At 45.0% G+C, this 22,981-nt stretch overlaps 1 protein-coding gene across 1 annotated transcript in view; it reads left to right on the forward strand.

The window, feature by feature from the left end:
- Positions 1 to 236: 236 nt before the first annotated feature.
- ADAM12 (ADAM metallopeptidase domain 12) overlaps positions 237 to 22,981 on the forward strand; it is a 364,014-nt gene continuing 341,269 nt past the window's right edge. The window contains exon 1 of the mRNA XM_043988643.1: positions 237 to 662. Coding sequence (XP_043844578.1) covers positions 551 to 662 — 112 coding nt within the window. The 5' untranslated portion in view covers positions 237 to 550. The remainder of the gene's footprint in view (positions 663 to 22,981) is intronic.

Below are 22,981 nucleotides of genomic sequence, written 5' to 3' on the forward strand. Positions count from 1 at the left end.
GGGCCAAGGGGCGGGGCCTGCAACGGCCTCCTCTAGGACCCCGAAGCCCGAGGCCGCTAATTTGTTCCATTGTCAAGAGGACCGTAAAAGTTGGCCCAGGGTCTATGTGCTAGGCGGGGCCGGGGGCCTGGGGGGCGGGGGCCCGGGGGGCTCCTCCCCATCCTCCTCCTCCTCTTCCCACCGCCCCTCCCCGTCCCCATCCCCATCCTTCTCCCTCCCTGACGGGCCGGCCCGGCCCAGGGCTCCGCACGCCGCCTGCCCGCCGGCCACGGTGCTCGCCGCCCACTGTCTCCAGCGGGCTCCCCTGGCCCGAGGCGGCCGTCCACGCCCCCTCTCCCCTAGGCGCCCACCCGCCGTCCCCGGACAAGGGCCAGAACTTGCGACCGCAGAGCCGGCAGGCTGGGATGCGGGCGCCCGCCCCGGCTCGCAGCTGATCGCCCCCTGCCAGGACCCCGGCCCCAGGACCCAGCTCGCCCCCCGCGCCCCATGGCGCTGCCCTCCCGCTGAGTCCCCGGAGGCGACCAGGGGAGGCTGAACGCGCGTCCCGACGATGTGCCCGCTGTCCCGGGCACCCGGTCCTCGGACCCAGAGCCAGAGCTCGCGCGGGACGGCGCCCCTGCTGCCCCAGCTGCTGCTTCTCCTGGTGGCCTGCACAGCCCAAGGTAAGCCCCCAGGGACAGGCTGCTGCTGACTCTTGCCGGCCACTGGACATCAGACTCACGCCGGCTGGACGCTTGTTCTGCCCTCCCCTGCTCCGCAGGCCTCCCGGTTCCCACCAAGTTTCTTGCTGCTAACTTTTCTCTCCTGCAGCTGCCCCGAAACTTCCCCAACCTCGCTCCTAGCACCTCCTGTGAGCTGCCGCCGCATCCAGGCTGCCTTCCTGGACTTCATTCCGGGACTCCCCGGGATCGAGAAGGGCTCACAGTCACACCAGGAAGGGACTTTGGGCGGACCTCTGGTCCACCTGCTCATTTGATACATGGGGAAACTGAGGCGCAGGGCAGGGGCCCGCCCAAAGACATCGGTAGGATTCAGTTCATGTTCCCAAAGCCTGGCTGGTCTCGTTTTCCTCCACCCTGCTCTGAGAGGGGTCAGACCTGATGCCCCCTGGGGTCTCTTCCTCGACGTGCAATACATTGGGCTTCTGACTCCAATAACATAAGACTAGGGTTCGAATCCCTGCTTTGCTTTGGGACCGTAGGAGAGTGCCCTCTCCTCTCCGGGCCTCAGTTTCCCCATCTGTAAAAAGAAGCGGTTAGATGAAATTGCTTCCAAGTCCCCTTCGCGCTCTAAAGCAGTGATTGCACTTGCTTACCTGTGTGAGTGAGGCCAGCTAAATGCCCTCCCAGTCTGGCCCGGTTTCCCCCTCCGGATGATGAAGGGGTTGACCAGAATTCTGAGGCTCCTGCCTAAAACTCCGAAACGATTCTCCTAAAACCAAAAGCTGCACTTTTCGTTACCAGGCATAGTCAGGGAAGACTCTGAGGGGTCGGCAGGGGGCTTTCTAGGGGCTAAATCAGACTTGAAAAGGATGTCTTGGGGATGGTCTGGTCCTGCCCACTCCCATCCCCGTTCTGCCGATGGGGCAAGCGAAGCCCGGGCTGGGGTGGGGGCTCTCTTTGGATCACAGGGATAGCAAGTAGCAGACGCGAGGCACGTTTCTCTCCTCCAGAGTCTGCAAGTCTAGCTGTCCAGGAGCTGGGAGGGTGCATCCCAGGGAGGTCTGGTGACCCTAGGGGAGCCCTGCCACAGTGAGAGGCCAGATTGCCCCTGGGTAGGACATCTCTCCCTTCTTGTTTGCCAGCTGGGTGAGCAGCCAGAGTGACACATGACGGGGACCCCTCGAAGCCACTCCATCCCACTTGTCCCTCCCCCCAAACCAGTACTGCCCCCAACTTCCTCCTCTCCAGTGTTTCCCCGAAGCCCCTTCCTTCCTATCAATCAGTCAATCAGCAATCATTCATTTATTCTAACCCTCTCTGTCCCATAGGCTCCTCTCCTCCCTCCCCTCCTCCCATGCTCCCTCCCTGCCTGCCCAGAGATGGGCCACTGCAAAGTTTCAGGCTGCATTTTGCAACAGACAGACCTCTGCCTGGACAGTCAGTTCCTGCTGCTTCCTACCCTTTTGTCCTTGGGTCGGTCACCTCCACCTCCTCTGCTTCAGTTTTCTCCTCTAAAAGGGGAAAGGAACAAACATTTAAATAGTACCCACTATGTGCCAGGCACTGTGCTAAGAGCTTTAAAAATATGTCATTTGATTTTCACAGCAACCCTGGAAAGTAGATGCAATTGTTATCCCCTTTTAGAGATGAAGAAATTGGGGCAAACGGGCCAAATGACTTGTCCAGGGTCACACAGTTAGTAAATACAGGGGCTGAGTTTGAACTCTGGTTTTCCTGACTTTCCAAGGTCCCTTCCAGCTCCAGAAACACAGATTTCTAAACTTCTTGACTAGGGGACTTCCCCCTTGTTGGGTCTCCAGTATAAAAGAACCAAGTTGGCCCATGTGGTCTCAGAGGTGCATTTCACTTCTGGATTTAGGATCTGTCTTCCGCACCCCACCCTTCCTCCCTGCAGAATAAACACAAGGCCCCTCCTTGAGCTCTCTGACCTTCGATTTAGCCTCCATCCCCTCCCTCCCTGCAAAGGTGGATCTAGCATAGGAGCAAGCAATAGCAAGAGGCTGATTCTTTTGTAGGCGAACATCACTTTGCACGATTGCTATGGTCTTGAAAAATACTTTTTGGTTTGTTTGTGTGGGTTTTTTAAGGATTTTGAAACTTGAGTTGCAGCTTTCCATTAAGTTGGATTATCAGCTGTTTCTAAAATTATCCTCATTTCTCATTGGCCTTTACTGAGCATAGGTCCCGTCATTTCTGCTCTAAGTTTCTGGGCCTTTTTATGAAGAAAGGTATCATAGTCCCTCTCAACTCAATCAAGGACCCAGCTCAGAGAGTTGTCTTTGAATCCCAATTCTGTTTCACCACCTTGGCCAACACTCTTTTCCTCTCTGGGCCTTATTTTCTTTTCATAGAAATTTGAGGGAAGGGGTGAACTGGGTGGTCTCTAAGGTCTGTTCCAGCTCTAGGTGTCAGTGTCCTATCTGAGGCAGCTTGGTTGGGGGGGACCCTAGGATTGGAGCTAGGGGACCCAAGTTCAAATCCCATCTCAGTGACTAATATCTCTGTGACCTTGGACTGATCACTTAACCCACTAAAGCCTTAGATTCCTCATCTGTGAAATGAAGAGGTTGGACTGGCCCCTATGCTCCCTCTCCCCCCCCCCCCCAGGCCATTTGTGGAGAAGCCTGAATGTTTGCTAGGGTGAATAATGTTTGGGGGCAGGATGTGAATAACCATGGCCTGGAGCATCTGTGTTGTAAACCTTCAGTTCTTCTAAAGACCCACCTATACAGTATTTCTGCTGGTGATGGCAGAGGACCAAGGAAGGCCCTCCCAGGCAGGTGCCTCTTAGAGTGAGCCTTCGAAATGACCTGATGCCCTACTGCCACTAGGGGCGCCATCAAGCCATTCCCTCCCTCCCTCCCCCCCCCCCCCAAACAGACAGAGATAAACAAAGACAGACAGACACAGGCAGGGAGTGAATCAGAGAGATGCACCCTTCCTAGAGGAACTCCAAGACCCATTGAGGACAGAGCTAACTCTTGAACCTTGAAAGAACAGGCATACAGGGGACTCTGCCACAGTTTGAAAAATAAATACACTTGGGAAAGGCCTGCCAGTGGAAGGAAAATGTCTTGTAAGACTTTGTTCTTTAAGAGTATTCTGGAAAGGACTTTCTGCCCAGACAGAAAGCTCCCCAGTGGATGAGACCATCCCAAACTCAGCATCCTTTCTGAGTACATCCACTGAGGATTTGACGACTATATGCGAGCCGCTGTGGAACCTCCTGGTGTCAGATAACTCAGGCTTGAATCCCTGTCCTCTGCTTACTACCTGTGTGATATGGCATGAAATGTACTCTCTCTAGGCTGCACAGTGGGGAATCATCACGAATCTACTATATAATAAGAAACATTTATTAAGTACCTGCATAGGTGATGTTAATAAGTGATTTTCTACATCACTTCGCAGCCTGCAGGGATCCTTGTGAACAGTTTAGTGGACCCATTTCTATGTGAGTTAGTTACTACTGTTGTCAGGCACTGTGGAACTCAGGAAATGCAATTTATTATTATTATTAAAACTTGTAGCAGTAGAGGACCTGTAGGAAGCTGTTTGGGTACATGGAGCCATTTCATCGAAGGAAGAAAAAATATTTTTATTGAGTCACTTAATGAGCTATTGGACACCATTAGGGCTATTTGATAAAAAAAAAAAAACAATTTAACTTTTTTATATAAGTCCCAGAAGTGAGTCCTGCATCATCAGTCATTTGTGGAGACAAGACGAGCAGGTGTGTCAAACATTTGCAGATGTTTCTTTTGTAGCAAATGTCTGCTATGGAGGATCTTTGGCTGCCCTCCCTCGGGAGCATGGCTTACTACGTGCAGGGTCTTTTATATCAGCTCTCACTGGGACTGAGATGGTGAAAAATGATAGGATGAACTTGGGACGTTTTGGAAAGTGTTTTCTGTATGTTTCCAGACCAGTTTTTTCAAATACTTTTTTCAAACATAAGGACTATGCCCTGCTTAAAGTAAGCTCAGACAGTGGGTTTTGATGGGGCCGCTGAGTGGAAATAGCTTTGAGGGACAGTACAATTCAGAGTCACTCTGCCTTTGAAAAGAAGATGTGAATAGCCTTGCTTTATTTACACTGAATTCTTGCTCTGACTTGTATATGTTGATTACTTCACTCCTTAAGAAACTCTCATTTACTGTTTCATTTCTCTCCTCTGGGCACTTAATAATATTTTATTTAATTTCCTTATTGCTTCTGCGCAGCTTGTTTCTTCATCACCAGGCCATATCTCATTTCATTTCCAACACATGAATGGTTTAGTGCATTGGAATAATTCCTTCATTGGGCAAACATTTGTTAAATGCCTGTTGTGTTCAGAGCACTGTGTTGGATAATGGTGAAGAGGTGAGTTTAGGTAAGACACAATGCCTGTCCTCACAGAACTATTATAAGGGCTAGAAAGGGGAGAAGACCCAGACCCACATGACTGCAAGATACAGTATTAAAATGTGAGAACCAAAGGATCCTGGATATGTGCTTAGCCATCATTTAGTTTGTCTCCCTCATTTTACAGTGGAGGAATCTGAGAGGCAGAGAGGTCATGATTTCCCCAAGGCTGGCCAGTGAGAGCAGTAACATTGGAATCAAGGTCCTTTAACTCCAAAGTGAACACTTTTTGTACTTCATTATAGTGTAACATTGCATTTGGGGTTAGAGGACCCAGACTTGAGTCTGACACTTGAAAGTGGAAGGCAACGCAGTACAGTCAAAAGAATGTGGTACCTCGGCTCACAGGCTCTGGCTCTGCTGCGCCCTCTGTACTGCGTCGCCTTCCACTTTCAAGTGTCAGAGTCAGGATTTGAATCTGGGTCCTCTAACCCCAAATGCAATGTTACACTATAATGAAATGTCCTCATCTCCAGGTTGAGGAGGTTGGTCTAGGTGATCGCTCAGGTTTCTCTTAGCTCTAAACCTACGACCTATGATTTCAGAATTTGTTTTCAATATGGTTCCAATGAGTCTGGTCAGTCAGCATCTCAGGTACACTTCCAATTATGGAATACGTAGATGCCCTTGGGAAATGTCGTGGATTAAATGAGCTTCTGCACATCGAGTCAACTTTCTTAGAAACACACATGTGCATGTGCATGCACACACATGCACATGCACACATGCACACCCCACACACCTAGCTCTTCCATCACAGAGATGTCACCAGACAACAGTTGGCCTTCCTGCAGGCTTACCTAATCTCTGCCATGGCAGCTGCAGCACTGAACTGGACTGAGGACAGCCTGGCTGAAGTGAGCTGGAGAGAGGATGCAAGGATTATGGTCCGTGTCTCATTGTGGGGAGGGAGAGAAGGAGGTGGGGAGGGAGGGAGGGGGAGAGAGAGAGAGAGAGAGAGAGAGAGAGAGAGAGAGAGAGAGAGAGAGAGAGAGAGAGAGATGGATGGAAACAGCTGGAGTAGGGATCTGAGCTCCATTCTGGAAGCCACTTGTTTGCCAGCTGAAGTGCTGGCTGGTTTGACTAATGGGGGCGGGTCTTTGGACACCCTTTCCAATCCTCTCTGACACCTCATTGTACAGAGGTGATTCTCATGTTCAGAGGCTCCAGCTGGTCCTTGCAAGTAGAAAGGAAACCAAGATGGCCCCAGATGGTAGATAGTGGATGAAGAGTTTGTGTGCCTGCTGTCTGAGACCTGACCTCACCACATCCAGAAGGTTCCACAGCTGATTCACTATAAAAGCCTGGATCTTTCAGCCACAGCAAGGAAACAATGGAGGCTTGAAAGAAGATTAGTAGCTAGCCCTGAAATCATTTTGTGATTTGCAAAGCACTTTACTTTGATCCTCATGATCACTCTGTGAGTTAAGTGCTGGTATTATTATTTCCCAATTACTTTATTTATTATTTTTGGCGGGGCAATGACGGTTAAGTGACTTGCCCAGGGTCACACAGCTAGTGTCAAGTGTCTGAGGTCGGATTTGAACTCAGGTCCTCCCGAATCCAGGGCTGGTGCTTTATCCACTGCGCCACCTACCTGTCCGTGCTGGTATTATTATTGAAGCTGTTAGGAGACACGATGGTTAGAGCATTGAAACTGGAGTGAGAAAGACCTGAGTTCAAATCCTGTCTCAGACACTTACTAGCTGCGTGATGCTGGCCAAGTCATTTCTCTCTAAGCCTGTTTCTTCATTTGTAAAATGAGGGTAATAACGGCACCTACCTCCTAGGACTGTTGTGAGGATCAAATGAGATGCTATTTGGAAAGCTTAACACATGCTATCAATGCTAGCTCTCATTATTAACCCCATTTTACAGCTAACAAAACTGAGGCAAACAAAAGGTTACAGACTTTCTCAGGATCATGAAGATAGTGAGTATTGGAGGCAGACTTTGAACTCAGGTCTTGCTGACTCCATACCCAATATTGTAGCCTCCCCAGAAGGCTGCTGGTCAGGGGCTATCTTTCCGGAGCATCATCAGCTCCTGTACCTTTCTCAATCTACTCAGCTGAATTGTATAATGGGGTGGAGTCAAGCCATCACCCCATAAAATCATTCTTCTTCCTCAAAAATGAAGGCTGAACAACAGAGTGGGACAGGGGTACCAGGAATGGAACACCTTCCTCTAAATACCTTTGTCCTTTGTCAAATTAACATCCTAATGACATCCGGTCTGGTCTCAACTCAACTCCTTGTTTACATCCTGCCTCTAGGTAAAATTACTGTGAGACTTGCCTCTTCTCTTTATTTATTATGAACAAGTAGAAATATAAACTTTCATCATTACAGAAAAGGTTCTATCTTTTCTTATCTCTCTGTACAGTAACACATGAGCTGGGGCAATGGGGAAGGACAAAAACCCCTTATTTCCTAAGATAGACATTTTCTTCTAATTTGCACTGCACACATGTATGTCTGTGAAATATCATTAAAGTCCTTTTGGGGTGCCTTAGAAAAAGTAAGATGGTAAAGTGGTTAAAATCTTTGGAAATATTCCTCTGAATTTTTTGGTAGCCCACTTTTGCTCTCACCCCATCCAAAAAGGAGATGGTGCCTCTCACTGAAGTGGATACCTCAGTGAACTAAATTTACCCAGAGAAAGAACTGAATGTGATTTGTATAAAATACATTCTATCCAAATGAGTCAAAGCTTGACTAAGGAATAAAATGACTTCAACTTTCTACTATTTTCCTTTAAAAAAAAGAATGAAATATCCACTGACATTTTTGGTCTCTTGGCTATAAAAGTGAAGGAAAAGATAAGTGTAGAATTTGTGGGCAAGAAAGGACCCGAATGATGATTTCCATCAATCTTTTCATTTGACAGAGAAGGAGACTGGGGCAGTGGGAGAGATACCTTGATGTGGTTTGATCCCCAGCTCTGCAACTTACTACTGCTATGCCTTTGGCCAAGACTATTGCCCTATCTGGGTCTCAAGATTTCACCTGTGTCGACCGAGGGGATCAGCCTCATTATGATCCCATCTACTCTCTAAGCCTCACTTTCTTCCATTTGTAAAGTGGGAAATTGAACTAGATCTCAAGAATTAGACTTCTTAGATTCCTTTCAACTCTGCCTCAGTTTCTTCCTCTGTAAAATAATAGACTAGAGCTTGAAGTCTAGAGTAGACTTCTTAGGTTCCTTTCAGCCCATAATCCCATGACCTCCCTAAGCCTCAGTTTCCCCCTCTGCAACAGGATGGACAAGATCTTGAGGTCTGGATAAGACCCATATGGTCCTTTCCAGTTGAGGCTCTCTCAGGTTCAGTGGAAGCCTCACCAAGGAAATGAATCACATGCTTATGAATCTGTGGGTTAGAATTCAACTGGTCAAACAACAAGCATTGGCTAAATGCTTACTATGTCAGGGGCACTGCACTTGGTGTGGAGCATATCAAGAATGGCAAAAATAGTTCTTGTCTTTAAGGGCTTCTTTCCAGTGGGGGAAATGACTTCTAAACATACAGAGACATACAAGATACAGTTACTACTCGGGGTCAATGGAGATTGTCTGAAAGGAGCAGGCTTTGGGGAAACACCCATTTCCCTGATGAAGAGTCTCTAAAATTAACCCCCGATTACCCCTTGATTGGCAGGATGTTAAAGCCTTGGAGGGGCTGAAGAAAAGCCTTTGTTTTACATAGAACTAATATAGCCCTGTAAACAATGGACAGCCAGGTGCTTAAACCCCAGTAATGGGAAGATAATTGGATAGAGCCCAGGCTGTTGCTTCAAACCAAGATCCCTCAGAGCATATGTTATACAATGTCTGTTATACTGAAGTCTTGAAACATTTCAGAAATAACAGAAAAAAAAGTGTGTGTGTGGGGGGGTGGATTTTGCCATGTATTTTCCTGTAGGAGAGTTTGGAAATTTCTTGACCTGAAGGACTTTTCACATACATAGAGGCCCAGTGGGGCAGGCTGGTTTAGACAAAGTCCTGGCAGTGACCGAAGCCAGTGGTCTCAGACTCGGTCTGGAGTAGGAAAGGGGGTACGAGCAGTTAGGGGGATCTGCAAAGGCTTGGTGGAGAAGGTGGCCCTTGAGCTGTTACTTGGAAGGAGGTGGGGATTCCAAGTTGAGGTGATGAGGGAGGGCATTGCAGGCATGAGGACTGCCCAATGATAAGCACAGAGACTGGAAATGTGTGAGAAATAAAGAGGAGACTCTCTATTGGGTGGACCATAGAAAGAAAGAAGTGAAGTCATGTGTAGTGAGGCTGGGACAGGAGGTTGATACTAGGTTGGGAAAGGTCTTAAAAGCCAAGAATGGGAGTTTATATTTGATTCTAAAGGTAGTAGGAAGCCATTGGTGTTTATTGAGTAGAGTTGACACCAGACCTACAATATTTAAGAATATCACTTTGGGTATTTTAAAAAAATTTTTTTAATCATAAAAGTATTTTATTATTTTCTAGTTACATGTAGAGATAGTTTTCAACATTCATATTTATAAGATTTCTAGTTCCAAAATTTTCTCCCTCCCTCCTTTCTCTCCTCCCTCCCCAAGACAGCAAGCAATCTGATATAGGTTATATATGTACAGTCACATTAAAACATATTTCTGCATTAGTCATGTTGGGAAAGAAGAATCAGAACAAAAGGGAAAAGCCTCAAAAAACAAAAACAAAAAAGTAGAAACAGTATGGTTCAATCTCCATCCAGATTCCACAGTTCTTTTTTCTGGATGTGGAAAGCATTTTCCATCATGAGTCCTTTGGAATTATCTTGGATCACTGTATTGTTGAGAAGAGTTAAGTTGATCATCACACCATGTTGTTGATAATGTGTACAATGTTCTCCTGGTTCTGCTCCTCTGGCTCAGCATCAGTTCATGTAAGTCTTTCCAAGTTTCTCTGGAACCTTCTGCTCATTGTTTCTTACAGCACAATAGTATTCCATTACATTCATATACTGCAACTTGTTCAGCCATTCCCCTATTGATGGATTTTGCCTAGATTTCCAATTCTTTGCCACCACAAAAAGTGCAGCTATAAATATTTTTGTACATGTGGGTCCTTTTCCCTTTTTTTGATCTCTTTGGGATAAGGATTTAATAGTGGTTTTGCTGGGTCAAAGGGTTTGCACAGTTTTATATCCCACCTTGGGTATTTTTTAATGATATTTAAGAATATCATTTGGGCAGCTGTGTGACAAATGAACTAGAGCAGAGAGACACTTGAGGTGTTAGGAAACTCTCGTCATATTCCACATATATGTCTTATATCCTAGACATGGTATGGACCTTCCCTAAGCAGAGGAGACAACAGGTTATACTCCATCAAAAACCTTCAGTGGTTTCCCATTTCTTACTTTATCCATTTATAATCTCCTTCCACATGTATCCCATTAGTCCACACTGTCATCCTCCATACAGCCATCAAAGGACCAATAGCTTTGTTCTTGATACTTTTGTTACTGTTGTTCTGTCATGTCTAACTGTTCTTGACCCTAGATGGGTTTTCTTGGCAGACACTGGAGTGGTTTACCATTTCCTTCTCCAGTGGATTAAGTCAAACAGAGGTTAAGTGACTTTAAAAAAATTAAATATTTTATTTTCCCTCAATTACATGTAAAAACAATTTTCAACAGTTTTTAAATTTTGAGTTCCAAATTTTCTCCCTCCCCCCTGCCCTCCCCCATCCTTGAGACAGTAAGCAACCTGAGATAGGTTATACACCAAAGATAAAACTAAGAGGTAAAGTGACTGGCCCAGGGTCACACAGCTAGTGAGTGTGTGAGGCCTGACTCTAGGTCCAGCTCTCTAACCATTGAGCAACCTTGCTGCCTCCTTGTTAATACTTTAACCTTTCTGATTCCTCTGACCCAGGCCCAGCCCCTTCATTGCATGATTTAGAGCCTTTCCATACCATAGAGGCAAAGGCTGAATTTGATGCTGTCTCACTTACTGGCTCCCTTGTGGCCACTGACTTCATGTCCCCAGCCAGATTGCATGGCCCTTGGAGGTCAAGATCACCTTAGAATTCTTTTGCTCCAACAAGGTGGGTTGTCTGGTGTCTGGGGCCGGATTTGGGCTCTGGGCCTCCTGGGCCCAGGGCTGGTGCTTTGTCCACTGTGCCACCTAGCTAACCCATGATGACATCTTTAAAATAGGGGTGAGGGTTAGGAGGAATAGACTGGGGGAGGGGAGAGGGGAGAGGTGGAATGGGGAGAGGTAGTTCACATGAAGGAAACAAGAAAAAAGCCTATGGAGGGGAAGAGAAGAGGGGGAAGAAGGGGAATGAGTGAACCTCACTATCATCAGAATTGGCTCAAAGAGGGAGTAACAAACATACTCAAGCCGGTATAGTAATATATTTTTGCCCTGAGGAAAACTGGGAGAAGGAGGGGGGGGCGGGGGAAGAAGAGGGGAAGGAGGGAAGGGAAGTTTGGGGGAGGGAGTTGTAAAAAGCAAAACAGTTTCGAGGAAGGTGAAGATGTTCTGCATGACACCACATGTGTGTCATATATTGAATTGCTTAATTTCATAGGGAGAGTTGAGGAGGTGGGGAGGAATAAAAATTTAGAAAACAGAATTAGCTCAAAGGCCTTAACCTCATCAGAGTGGGCTCAAGGAAGGAATAACACACACACACACACACACACACACACCCAGTTGGGAGGAGTAATCTATTTAACCCTACAGAAAAGTAGGAGGGGAAGAAGATAAGGAGGGAAGGGTGAATGAAGGGAGGTTAGAGCTGGGGAGGGAGCAGTCAGTAGCAAAACACTTTTGAGGAGGATTAGGGCAAAATAAGATAGACAATAGAGTAAATATCATTGGAAGGGAATGGGATGGAGGGGAATAGTTATGAAGATTGACTACAATGTCAAAATGTATGGTACCTACTCTGCTGGGCTGTTGTGAAGAAAATTCTTTGTCAAGTTCAAGGTACTATATAAAAATTATGATGAATAGGATGCTATCAGAAAAACCTGGAGAAACCCACATTAACTGAAGCAGAGATAAATATACTATATACAAAATAAAAGCATTAGTGTAAGATGATCTGCTGGGAAGCACGTGGTTATTTTCAGCAAAGCAATGATCCAATATAACTCTGAAGAACTTATGAAAATTGCAAGCCATCTACAGCGAAAGAACTGATGGTATCTTTAAACAGACTGAAACACATTTTTTTACAATTCCTTAATCTGAAGTTTTGTTTTTATCTGTTTTTTCTCACAACCTAGATAATGTAGAATTGTTTTCCATGACTACTCATGTATAATTTATGTTGAATTGGTTGAGTTCTTGGGGTGGGGGTGGGAGGAGAGGGAGGAAAAGAAGTTGGAACACAAAGTTTTTTTTTTTTTTAATTGATGTTAAAATTTGCTTTTACATGTAATTTGGAAAATAAAAGTCTAAAAACAAACAAACAAACAAACAAGAATTATTTTGCTCTGTTTTCCTCTATCTCACTTCAAGTGTCTTATGGTAACAACTCACATTGATGTAGGCTTTCACGATGTAGGTCTTTTAGGAAGCTGAAGTTCAGAGAGGGGAAGCAATTTTTCACCATCACACAGCAAGACAAAGTTAATTTTCCCTAGTCTTCCTCTCCCTTAGTACCTCCCCTGAGTTGCTCTTCTTCAAGGTCTTCTGTCTAAATAGACACCCTCTATGACCCTTAATGATGAAAATGTTCGGAATGGAACAAATGTATCATCTTTCCATATTAGAATGTAAACAGTTTTATCTTGTTTAATTCCTTCTGATTGTTCAATAATGTTTCCTTTTTATGCTTCTCAGCTCATATTTTCTATTAAAAGTTTCTATGTAGCTTTGATCTTTTCATCGGGAATGTGTGGAAATGCTCTATTTCATTAAAAATTCATTTTTTCCTTGTAGGGTTATACTAAATTTTGTTTGGTAAACTATTCTTGGTTGTATGCCTATATCTTTTGCCTTATGGAGTATTCCAAGTTCTCTGCTACTTTACCCCAGTGGCTGCTATGTACTGCATGATTCTGACTTGGTCCTTGAAATCTTTCCATTTGCTTGCAATATTTTTCCCTTTGACATTGATACTCTGGATGTTGCTTATAATGTTGCTTGGGATTTTCATTTTGGGGGTTCTTTTTTTTTGTGGTGAGGCAATTGGGTTTAAGTGACTTGCCTAGGGTCACACAGCTAGTAAGCGTCACATATCTGAGGCTGAATTTGAACTCAGGTCCTTCTGACTCCAGGGCCAGTGCTCTACACACTGTGCCACTTAGCTGTCCCATTGGGGTTTCTTCCAGTCGGCAACTGGTGGATGCTTTCTAGTTCCAATTTGCTTTGTGATTCTAAGAAATCTGGGCAATTTTCTTTTAAGGTTTCTTGAAATATAATGTTGAGTCTCTTTTTTGGTCATGGATTTTAGGTAGTCCAATAATGCCTAAATTCTCTCTCAATATGTTTGAAATGATTGATTTTTGTATGAGATGTCTTGCATTTTCTTCTTTTTTCAAATTAAAAAAAATATTTCCTGTACTGTCATGCATTTGGTTTGCATTTGGTCCGTTGTAATTTTCAGGAAGTTTGTTTCTTGGGCAAGATTTTGAACCTTTTGTGCAAAGCTGTTAATTCATTTTCCAATGTAAGGGTCAAATTTAGTATGGGGAGAGTTAATTGGGCAGCTCGCCATAATATTGGGGCAAGAAAGGAGATTAACAGCCCCTTTAAAAAAAAAAACACAAAACAGGTTTTATTAATGTAACAAATTTAAAACACAAGTGAGGCTAATAGAGATAGGGACAATGAGAAAGGAAATAGGGGAAGAGCCCAGCTAGCTCCAAGGAGCTAGCCTCACCTCAACAACACAAAACTCACCACCACCCAGAATCCACAGTTCCAAAGAGAACGAGCTGCGTAGCATTCCCCAGGCCCAGTGCAAAGATCTGCCAGACCAGTATCTCTCTCCCTCTCTCGCTCTCGTAAGAGTGAGTTCACTCTTCCCCAAGCTTTCTCCCAAAACCCCCCTCTCCCACAGGAAACAGGGCTGTTCACACATGCAGCCCCAAGTTAATTGGCTGGCAGCCCTGATTGACAAAACTAACATGCGGCTCTACAGCTTCAAGTTGACCAGCTTCCAGATGCTAAAGTCACCTGACTTGTCCTAATTATAATTTGGCCAGGCCCATGTAGATGTGCGGCTGTCTGACATGAGGTTAGCATGCATGGGTGCGTGCTGGGGTTTCTAATTTTAGCCAAAAATGGGGTCATAGAAACCCCAAATCACAATTAATTCTTTACACCAATTATTTCTTCTATCACTCTCATTTCTTTTCCAAATTTTCCCTCTAGTGTTCACATTTACTTGAAATTAAAAAAAAAAAAACCCTCTTGCTTCATCTCTTTCAGGGAATTCTAGTTGAATTTGTATTCAAGCAGTGGTTTTCTTCAAAGTCTTGCTTGCAGACATTTTGGAGCCATTATTTTTCTTCTGGTTTTGTGTTTTGAATTTCCTTGTTACACTAATAGTTTTTTTTATGAGGTTGATAAATTTGTTTGAATTTAATATATATTAACCCAGTGGTCATTCTTTATTTTTAGACTCTGTCTACCTCTTTTATTTTTTAATCATAAAAGTATTTTATTATTTTCTAGTCACATGAAGAGACAGTTTTCAATATTTTTAATAAGATTTCTAGTTCCAAATTTTTCTTCCTCCTTCCCTTCTCTCCCCCTCCCCAAGACAGCAAGCAATCTGATATAGGTTATATATGTACAGTCACATTAAACATAGTTCTTCATTAGTCATGTTGGGAAAGAAAAATCAGAACAGAATGTAAAAAACCCAAAAAGCAAAAACAAAAAAAGTAGAAACAGTATGGTTCAATCTCCATCCAGATTCCACAGGTCTTTTTTCTGGATGTGGAAAGCATTTTCCATCATGAGTCCTTTGGAATTATCTTGGATCATTGTATTGCTGAGAAGAGTTAAGTCTATCACAGTTAATCATCACACAATGTTGCTGAAACTGTGTGCAATGTTCTCCTGGTTCTGCTCCTCTCAGTCAGCATCAGTTCATGTAAGTCCTTCCAGTTTTCTCTGAAATCCTCCTGTTCATTATTTCTTACAGCGCAATAGTATTCCATTACATTCATATACTACAACTTGTTTAGCCATTCCCCTATTGATGGACATTCCCTCGATTTCCAATTCTTTGCCACTATAAAAAGAGCAGCTATCAATATTTTTGTACATGTGGGTCTTTCCCCCCTTTTTATGATCTCCTTGGGAAAAAAGACCTAATAGAGGTATTGCTGGGTCAAAGGGTAGGCACAGTTTTATAGCCCTTTGGGCATAGTTCCAGATTGCTCTCCAGAATGGTTGGATCAGTTCACAGCTTCACCATCAATGCGTTCACACTAATAGTTTCTTTATGGTAGGATTCTTTTTCATTTGCTCATTTTCCAGCCTACTTCCAGACTTTGGACTTTATGTTAGAGATGAGCTCTGTACAGCACTGGAGGGAATGTCTGGGCTGATTCTGTTGCTCCTTTCTTGGGGGTTTTCAGTGTTACATTATTCCAGGACTTCAGGGGCAGTTTAGGCTGAGGACCTGCACACTTTCAATGCTCCTAGAGTATTCAGATCCAGGTCAAAGTCTGAGCTTTGAAAGTTCCTGACCTGTATTTAAGTCTGAGGAACACAACTGTGAGCTTGCTCCAATTGGAGTTCTATTAGATTGCTGCTGGCCAGTTCAAAAGCTTTGCCAGTTCAGAGTGATGAACCTGTGGGTTCCCCTTTGATCTGGGAGTTGTACTCTGGTTATTCTGTTGGAGGCTTCAGATTGAAAGCTGGAATGAAGATGCTGCTACTCTGCTGCTAAGATCTGAGTCGCTGCTTCTGAATACCTTCTTGCTTGGTTTACACTCTAGGGCCAATGGTCACTCCTTTCCCTTGAATACCACCCCTAAGAGCTGGTCCTCTCCTCCATCAGACCTAGATCTGTGCTATGGAGCTAGGTAATGAGTAACAGATGCCAGTTGACAAATATTCCTAAACTCTGCTTGGTTGGGCCCCCATGTTGGATTTAGGGCCACTTCTTGACTTTGTACACAGCCTCTCTCTACTAGATTGCTCTGTATAACTGTTTATTCCATCCAGTGTCCACAGACCTCTCTGTCTGTCTCCTTATGCTGACCTGGGCCAGAAAAATAACTTACTATGATATTCTCCTAGCTTTCTCAGTACGACTTGATCTTGTACATTGTTTAGATATGCTTGAAGGGGTTGGGGATAGGATGTGGGTCTTGGCTGTACTTCCTACACCATCTTGGCACAACTTCCTTGGATTCTCCTTGGCTCATTTTCCTCTTTTCTAATGTGTTTTAAATATTTTGCCAATATTCTTTTGCATTTTTATGCATTTCTATTATTTCCCACCAACTCACTCCACCCCCCCAAATAAAACAATACATATACATATACATATATATATATATATACACACATATATATTTTCCCATTATGACTAAGCACAGTCAAGCACAGAACCTAGCTGTTGGCTACATCAACAATTATGTCTCACTTGGTACCTTCTTCTGGGAGGTGGGAGGCATGATTCAGCCACTTTATTTTCCGGAAGAGTTTGGAAAGAGCTTTGCCTAAATTTGACACCTGTTACATCAGTGAATCTCACTCTTTACAGAAATTCCAGGGTGATTTGTTTTGCAAAAGCAAATGATCAACCCTTCATTTTTCTCTTCTCTGAATCTAGATTTCCATCTGTGGGGAAGGCTTAGGGTCATATTCACCCAGGGAGCCAGAATGCCAGGATTCATCTAGCTTTTCTCATTTTCATCAGCTTTGTTGACTTCCTCTTTATTTCCTGCCTCAGTACGCCTTTCCCAAGGTCCCAACTAGTCTGACTGTAACAGTGAAATGACTGCTTTGGAAACACCCCTCAAAGGGAGGATTTGTGGGTTTGCTGGCTCTTGACCCATCCAGAAAATCCTCAGAAGGACACCTGAGCTGTCTGGTCTCCTTGCCACCTTTCCCACTTGAACTAAAATGGCAGCAAGTGAACATTTCATAGCCTGTTAACCATGGCTGGATTGTACACACACAGTCAGGGAAAGCTGGATGTAAAACTTGGCAGAGAGAATTGTCAGCTGGTTAATTCTGGAGACCATTTGTTAATGGAAACTAAGGAGTCGGCCACCGTTAGGGAACATTCCCACCAAGTACATGCAAGAGAGCTGATTTTGATGCTATTCAAAAAGTCTCCTGCAGTCTGACATGCCTTCTTGCTCAATGGAAGACTGTTGACTTACCAATGAAAAAGGCAGCTCACATGGGACTTGCTGCCTGAGGAAGATGAAATTGTTTCCACAACACTGGGGCATCCACATGTTTTGGGAATTTTGATATAAATATACAATACATCTTTGTTCTCCTTGTTTTCATGGCACATTAAACAATAGAAAGGATTGAGATTGGTGAGGGCAGTCATCATTCCTGAACATGGCATTTTACCTCCTACCCAAACAGCAATTCAATAGAGGTTGGTTGCCAGCACAAACTTCGAATGTTTATGATTGAGATTCACTTCTAAATTGAAAATAGTAACAGTAGACATGTTTTTGCAATAGATAAAATCTAAGAAATTATAACGACATAATTTTCTTTTCAAATGGCAACCGGGAATCTGTTCTAGCCTAAGAGGTCAATATGACTTTAATTACATGAGGAGAGATAAGAATCTCCTTTTGAAGGAATGATGGTAATTTCGTTTTTATTTTAATACCAATGTTGTTAACTGCTGGACCCAGAGTGTATCCATGAGCCGTAAAGTGTTGTCTCCTTTATGAAAGAAGGCTCTGCTGTGGGGGATGGTTCTGCTTCTTCCTGAAGCTGACATGTACATGAAGCTCCTTCTCACAACCCTCATTGTGGTTATTCATTGGAATTTCCTTAAGGAGAAGGGTGGTCCTTTATCCAACAAAGATTATGTAAAAATGAGTATTGTGAAGGTTGCTGGAAACAGTGGTAAGGGTGCCACATTTGAACCAGAGGACCTGGGTCCAAATTCTGCATCTCCTTATTTGATGCTGTCAAGTCACTTTCTTTTTGTGGGCTTCAGTTCCTTTTTGTGTCATGTGAGAGATTGCAAGAGGTGAGGAAGGAAATAAGAATTTATACAGCACTATGTGCCAGGTACTGTGCTAAGTGCTTTGTAATTATTCTTTCATTTGATCCTTAAAACAACCATGGGAAAATAGGTGCTATTATTATCCCTATTTTGCCGATGAGGAAACTGAGGCAAACAGAAGTTAAGAGATTTACCTAGGGTCACACAGCTAGTATCGGAGGCCAAAACTGAACTCAGGGCTTCCTGACTCCTGGCCCAGTGCTCTGTGCACTCTGGCACCCTCTTGTGGCCACCCAGGTTCAGACTAGTTTAGTCTCTAAACTTTATTCTTAGTTCTAATCCCTAGAAATTACTCAAATCCCTTGTATTATTTATTTCACTTTGGGAGATTAGTGGGTAGAGAGCTAGTCCCAGAGTCAGACTCTTTTTCTGTCGCTTACTGGCTTACCAAACCCTGCTCTTCATCAACCAGGACCCCCAATCCCCAGATGCCTCAATTTCTCCCAGACCATTTTCTCAGCACCAGCCACTCTCTCCTTTTCTTCCCATCTTGACCCCTTGGTGAACCAATTCAACTCTACACCACCCCCCTCTATTGAATCCCTCGACCTCTTTTCATATCGCCAATCATGCCCAGCCAAGCTTTAGCTTTGGGTCACTCACACCATTTGTTACATACATACATCCTGCTGAATGAAGATGGAGAAAATCACAACCGTTGTCACTAGGTCTGCCACAGATTTGTTACATAACTTTAAGTGGGCCCTCACTGCTGCCAGGCAAGTCCTACCACACATCCCTTACCAACTCATTCTCCTGCTCTCCATACTGGCTCTTCAAGACCTTTTTCTCACTTCAAACCTCCCATGGCTCTTCCTCCCCCTCCCCTCTGTCAAGAACTTTGCCTCATATTTTCCCGAGTTCCTGCCTCTCCCCACTTCCTCATATTCCCTCATGCAGATACCTTCTGCCCCTCTCTCCTCCTTCCCCCCATCTCACATGAAGAAGTGGCCTTACTCTTTTTTTTGGTGGGGCAATGAGGGTTAAGGGACTTGCACATGGTCACGTAGCTAGTAAGTGTCAAGTATCTGAATCTGGATTTGAACTCAGGTCTTCCTGAATCCAGGGCTGGTACTTATCCATTGTGTCACCTAGCTGCCCCTAAATGGCCTTACTCTTGGCCAAGGCCAAGCCACTTACTCAAGCAATCCCATTCCATCCTGTCTCCTTCAACAAATCTCCCCTTCTGTCATTCCCACTCTATTGTTTATCTTCAATCCCTCTCTATCTACTGGTTCCTTCCTTACTGCCTACAAACATACCTGTCAGCCCTATCCTCAAAAAGCCTTCACTCAATCCTTTTATCCCCACTATCAACCAATATCTCTTCTGCCCTTTGTAGATATATTCCTAAAAATGCTGTTTACACTGGGTGCCTTCACTTTCTCTCTTCTCACAACTCAGCTTCTGAACTGATCATTACACCAACATTGCTCCCTCCAAAGTTCCTAAATCTCTTGGCTTCTTCTCTGTTCACAGTCTTCTTTACCTCTTGGCAGCTTTTGTCGCTGTCGATCATTGCCTCCTCAATTCTTTCTTCTCTTTATGTTTTTAGGACCTCTCTCTCTCTCTCTCTCTCTCTCTCTCTCTCTCTCTCTCTCTCTCTCTCTCTCTCTCTCTCCTACTTCTCCTCCTTCCTCTCTGAATGCCCCTTCTCTGTCTCCTTTGCTGGATCCTCCTCCAAATCACACCCTCTTACCTGAGGTGTTCCCCAGGGCTCTGTCCTGGGCCCTTTTCTTCTCCCTCTATAATATTTCACTTGCTGATCTCATTGGCTTCCATGGGCTTAATTATAATCTCTACGTTGATGACTCTCCTGCCCCAATCTCTCTGCTGATCTCTGATCTCAAAACTCCAATTGCCTTGAATATTTATCAGACTAGATGTCCGGAAGACATCTTAAACTCAACGTGTCCAAAACAGACCTCATTATCTTCCCCCCTGGATCCTCATCCCCCTCTTATCTTCCCTATTATTGTAGAAGGTAGCACCATTCTCCCAGTCCCTGAGGCTCCCAACCTAGAAGTCACGCCGATGCAGGCTGTCATCATCTCATGTCTGGACTATTGCAAGAGTGGTTGGTGGGTCTGCCTGCCCCAAATCTCCCCCCACTCCAATTCCATTCAGCCCCTACAGCGATTTTCCTAAAGCACAGATCCAATCATGTCACTTCCCTACTCCACAAACTCTAGTGGCTCTTTGTTGCCTTCCTATCCTTACAGTCTTCTACCTCCTACCACAGAGGCTGTGACACTTGGCCCACTTTTTGGTTCTTTGTAGGTGCATTTTAAAGGTGCTTCCTTGCTCCTAGATTTCCACTGAAGAAGGGGCCATATCCTAATCCCACGAATGAAGGGAGGACGTAATACTGGAGACCCCAAAGCACTGGTGATGACTGCACTCTCCTCCGCATGTGCATAGGAACACAGACATGCAATGCAATCACACACATGTACACACACACGCAAAGACACACACTCACACAGAGACACACACATGTACTCACATACACATACTGACAGACACATGCCAACACAATGATATACATGTACACACATACTATCACATACCCCCACACAAATACATATACACACATCAATCCACTCACACAGAGCTATACATACACATGTATTCACATGCACAGAGAGACACATACCACATACAACACACACATATGCACATATATGTATATACACCCACACCCACACATCCACATCCATAACTTTTAATAAAGGGAAGGGGCCGAAGTGAATTTTGAGTAGGGGAAAACAAAAAGCCAGCCAGGGTCGGTATCGGGCTTGTTTGGGCTTTCATGGTCCCAGTCTCCAAGGAATGGAGCCAGAAGTGGGAAACCCGTTTCAGGTCTAGCAGTTCAAGTTGGGGGAGAGGGCTGGTCATTTAATGGGTCAGGAGACCAGGGAGGTTGCACTAATGACTCATCTCATCACAGCAAAGCTCTGGTCCTTGCGCCCCCCTCCCACGCCAGCTTGGATCCAGGCTGGGTCCACCTTGCTCTTAGCCCAGCTCCTCTGCCACAGGGAGGCTGGAAGCTTGGTCAGGATGAGTCCTGACTTCTTGCACTGGTTTCTAAGACTGATGAGCCAAGTGATGGAGGCAGAAGGGCCCTGGGCTCAGAGGCAGGAGGACCTAGAATAGAATTCACCTCCCCATTTGCAAGACCCTGGGCAAGTCACTTAATTTCTCTGATCCACTGTTTCCTAATTTGCAAATTGAAGATAATAATAGGTGCATTATGTACTTCACAGAGTAATTGTGAGGCTCCAATGGGATAATGCATGTAAGGGGGCTTGGTGAACCAGAAAGTCTTCTATAAATTTAAGCTATTAGTGGCTAATGCCTTCTATTTTCAAGGCATCTTAAAAACGTCATGTAATTAATCTAACCAGCATCCCAATGCAGTCTGTTGTAATGTGAGGCATTATTCTAGTTTTCCCAGTTTTTCAGACTAAGGAAATAGTGGTAATAAATTGTTAGTGGAAGTTAAAACCCAAACTTACACCTCCTAAACACAGCTAATAAGGTCTGGCTTATGGGGGTAATTTGTGGCTGAGAAATAGGTTTTATCTCCATCGCATAAAGTTGGTTTAAAGCATAAGCCAAGGCGGCATCAGAGAACGTGCTAAACAAGACCGGCTATTCAGAGAAGCCGTTTAAAAAAAAATCCACCTCGTTGGTGTCACGCCGTAAATTCTAAATAGAGTCGGCTCCATCCAATGGGGCCGCATGGAGGTGACTGGGAGTGCTCGCTGGGGCCAGGCCACCAGAGCCCTCCCATGGCACGGGCCTAGAGTATAGCCACAGTGGGCGGCAGACAACGGGGCAGTGACTACACTTTCGGTGTGTGCCCCTGACATTGGAGAGTCTGTGGGACAGTCAGGACACATGCGCCATTGTAGTCCTCACAGCCCTGGTGGGCAGCATTTGCATTGATGGAGACAAGGTAAAGGACGCTCAGTCAGGAGAGTGGGATTTCGAGACTGCCCAGGGGATGGCCCCAGGTCGTGAGTCTCCTGCCAGGGTTATTCTAATGGCCCCTTGGCTTGCTTCCTCTCCTCCCTCATGAACAGTTCTCCTTCCTTTGGCAGTGTAGAAACCAGTAGTGCCGCTTGGGCCCTTGTCACATTGGCATTTCCCATGAAAGTTCTTGGACAGAGCGAAGGCCCTAGCTCTCCGAGTGTCTGCGATGAAAGAGACCTTCCAGGGCATACAAAGCCAAGGAGGGCAGGGCCTCAGTGCCCATCTGGTCTAGACCAGAGCTTCTTAAGCTCTGGCCACTTGAGACCCCTTTTCACCCGAGAAATATTTAGGTATGTAGGCATATAAAATAGGGAGACAGAACCTGGTACTGGTGCCAGATTTTTCACAGCCTCCATTCTGTGACAAGACCCCATACGGGGTCTAGACCCACAGTTTAAGAAGCTAGGGGCTAGACCATACCTGAAATAGAGTCTTCTTTTCTGTCCTTTGGGCAGTTGGCTTCGGCTTAAAGGCCACCAGGGGCAGGCAGCCCCTCCCCCCACCTCCCCCTTGCCACTTTGGGCTGGCTCTCATTATTAGGACATTCCTCCTGACCTCAGACCCCCGTTGGTCCTTTTCCAACATTACTATCCATTGCTCATGAGGCCAAGCTGAACAAACCCCATCGCTTTCCTGGGTATCTAGTT

Source organism: Dromiciops gliroides, chromosome 2 (assembly GCF_019393635.1).
Source record: "Dromiciops gliroides isolate mDroGli1 chromosome 2, mDroGli1.pri, whole genome shotgun sequence".
NCBI lineage: Eukaryota > Metazoa > Chordata > Mammalia > Microbiotheria > Microbiotheriidae > Dromiciops > Dromiciops gliroides.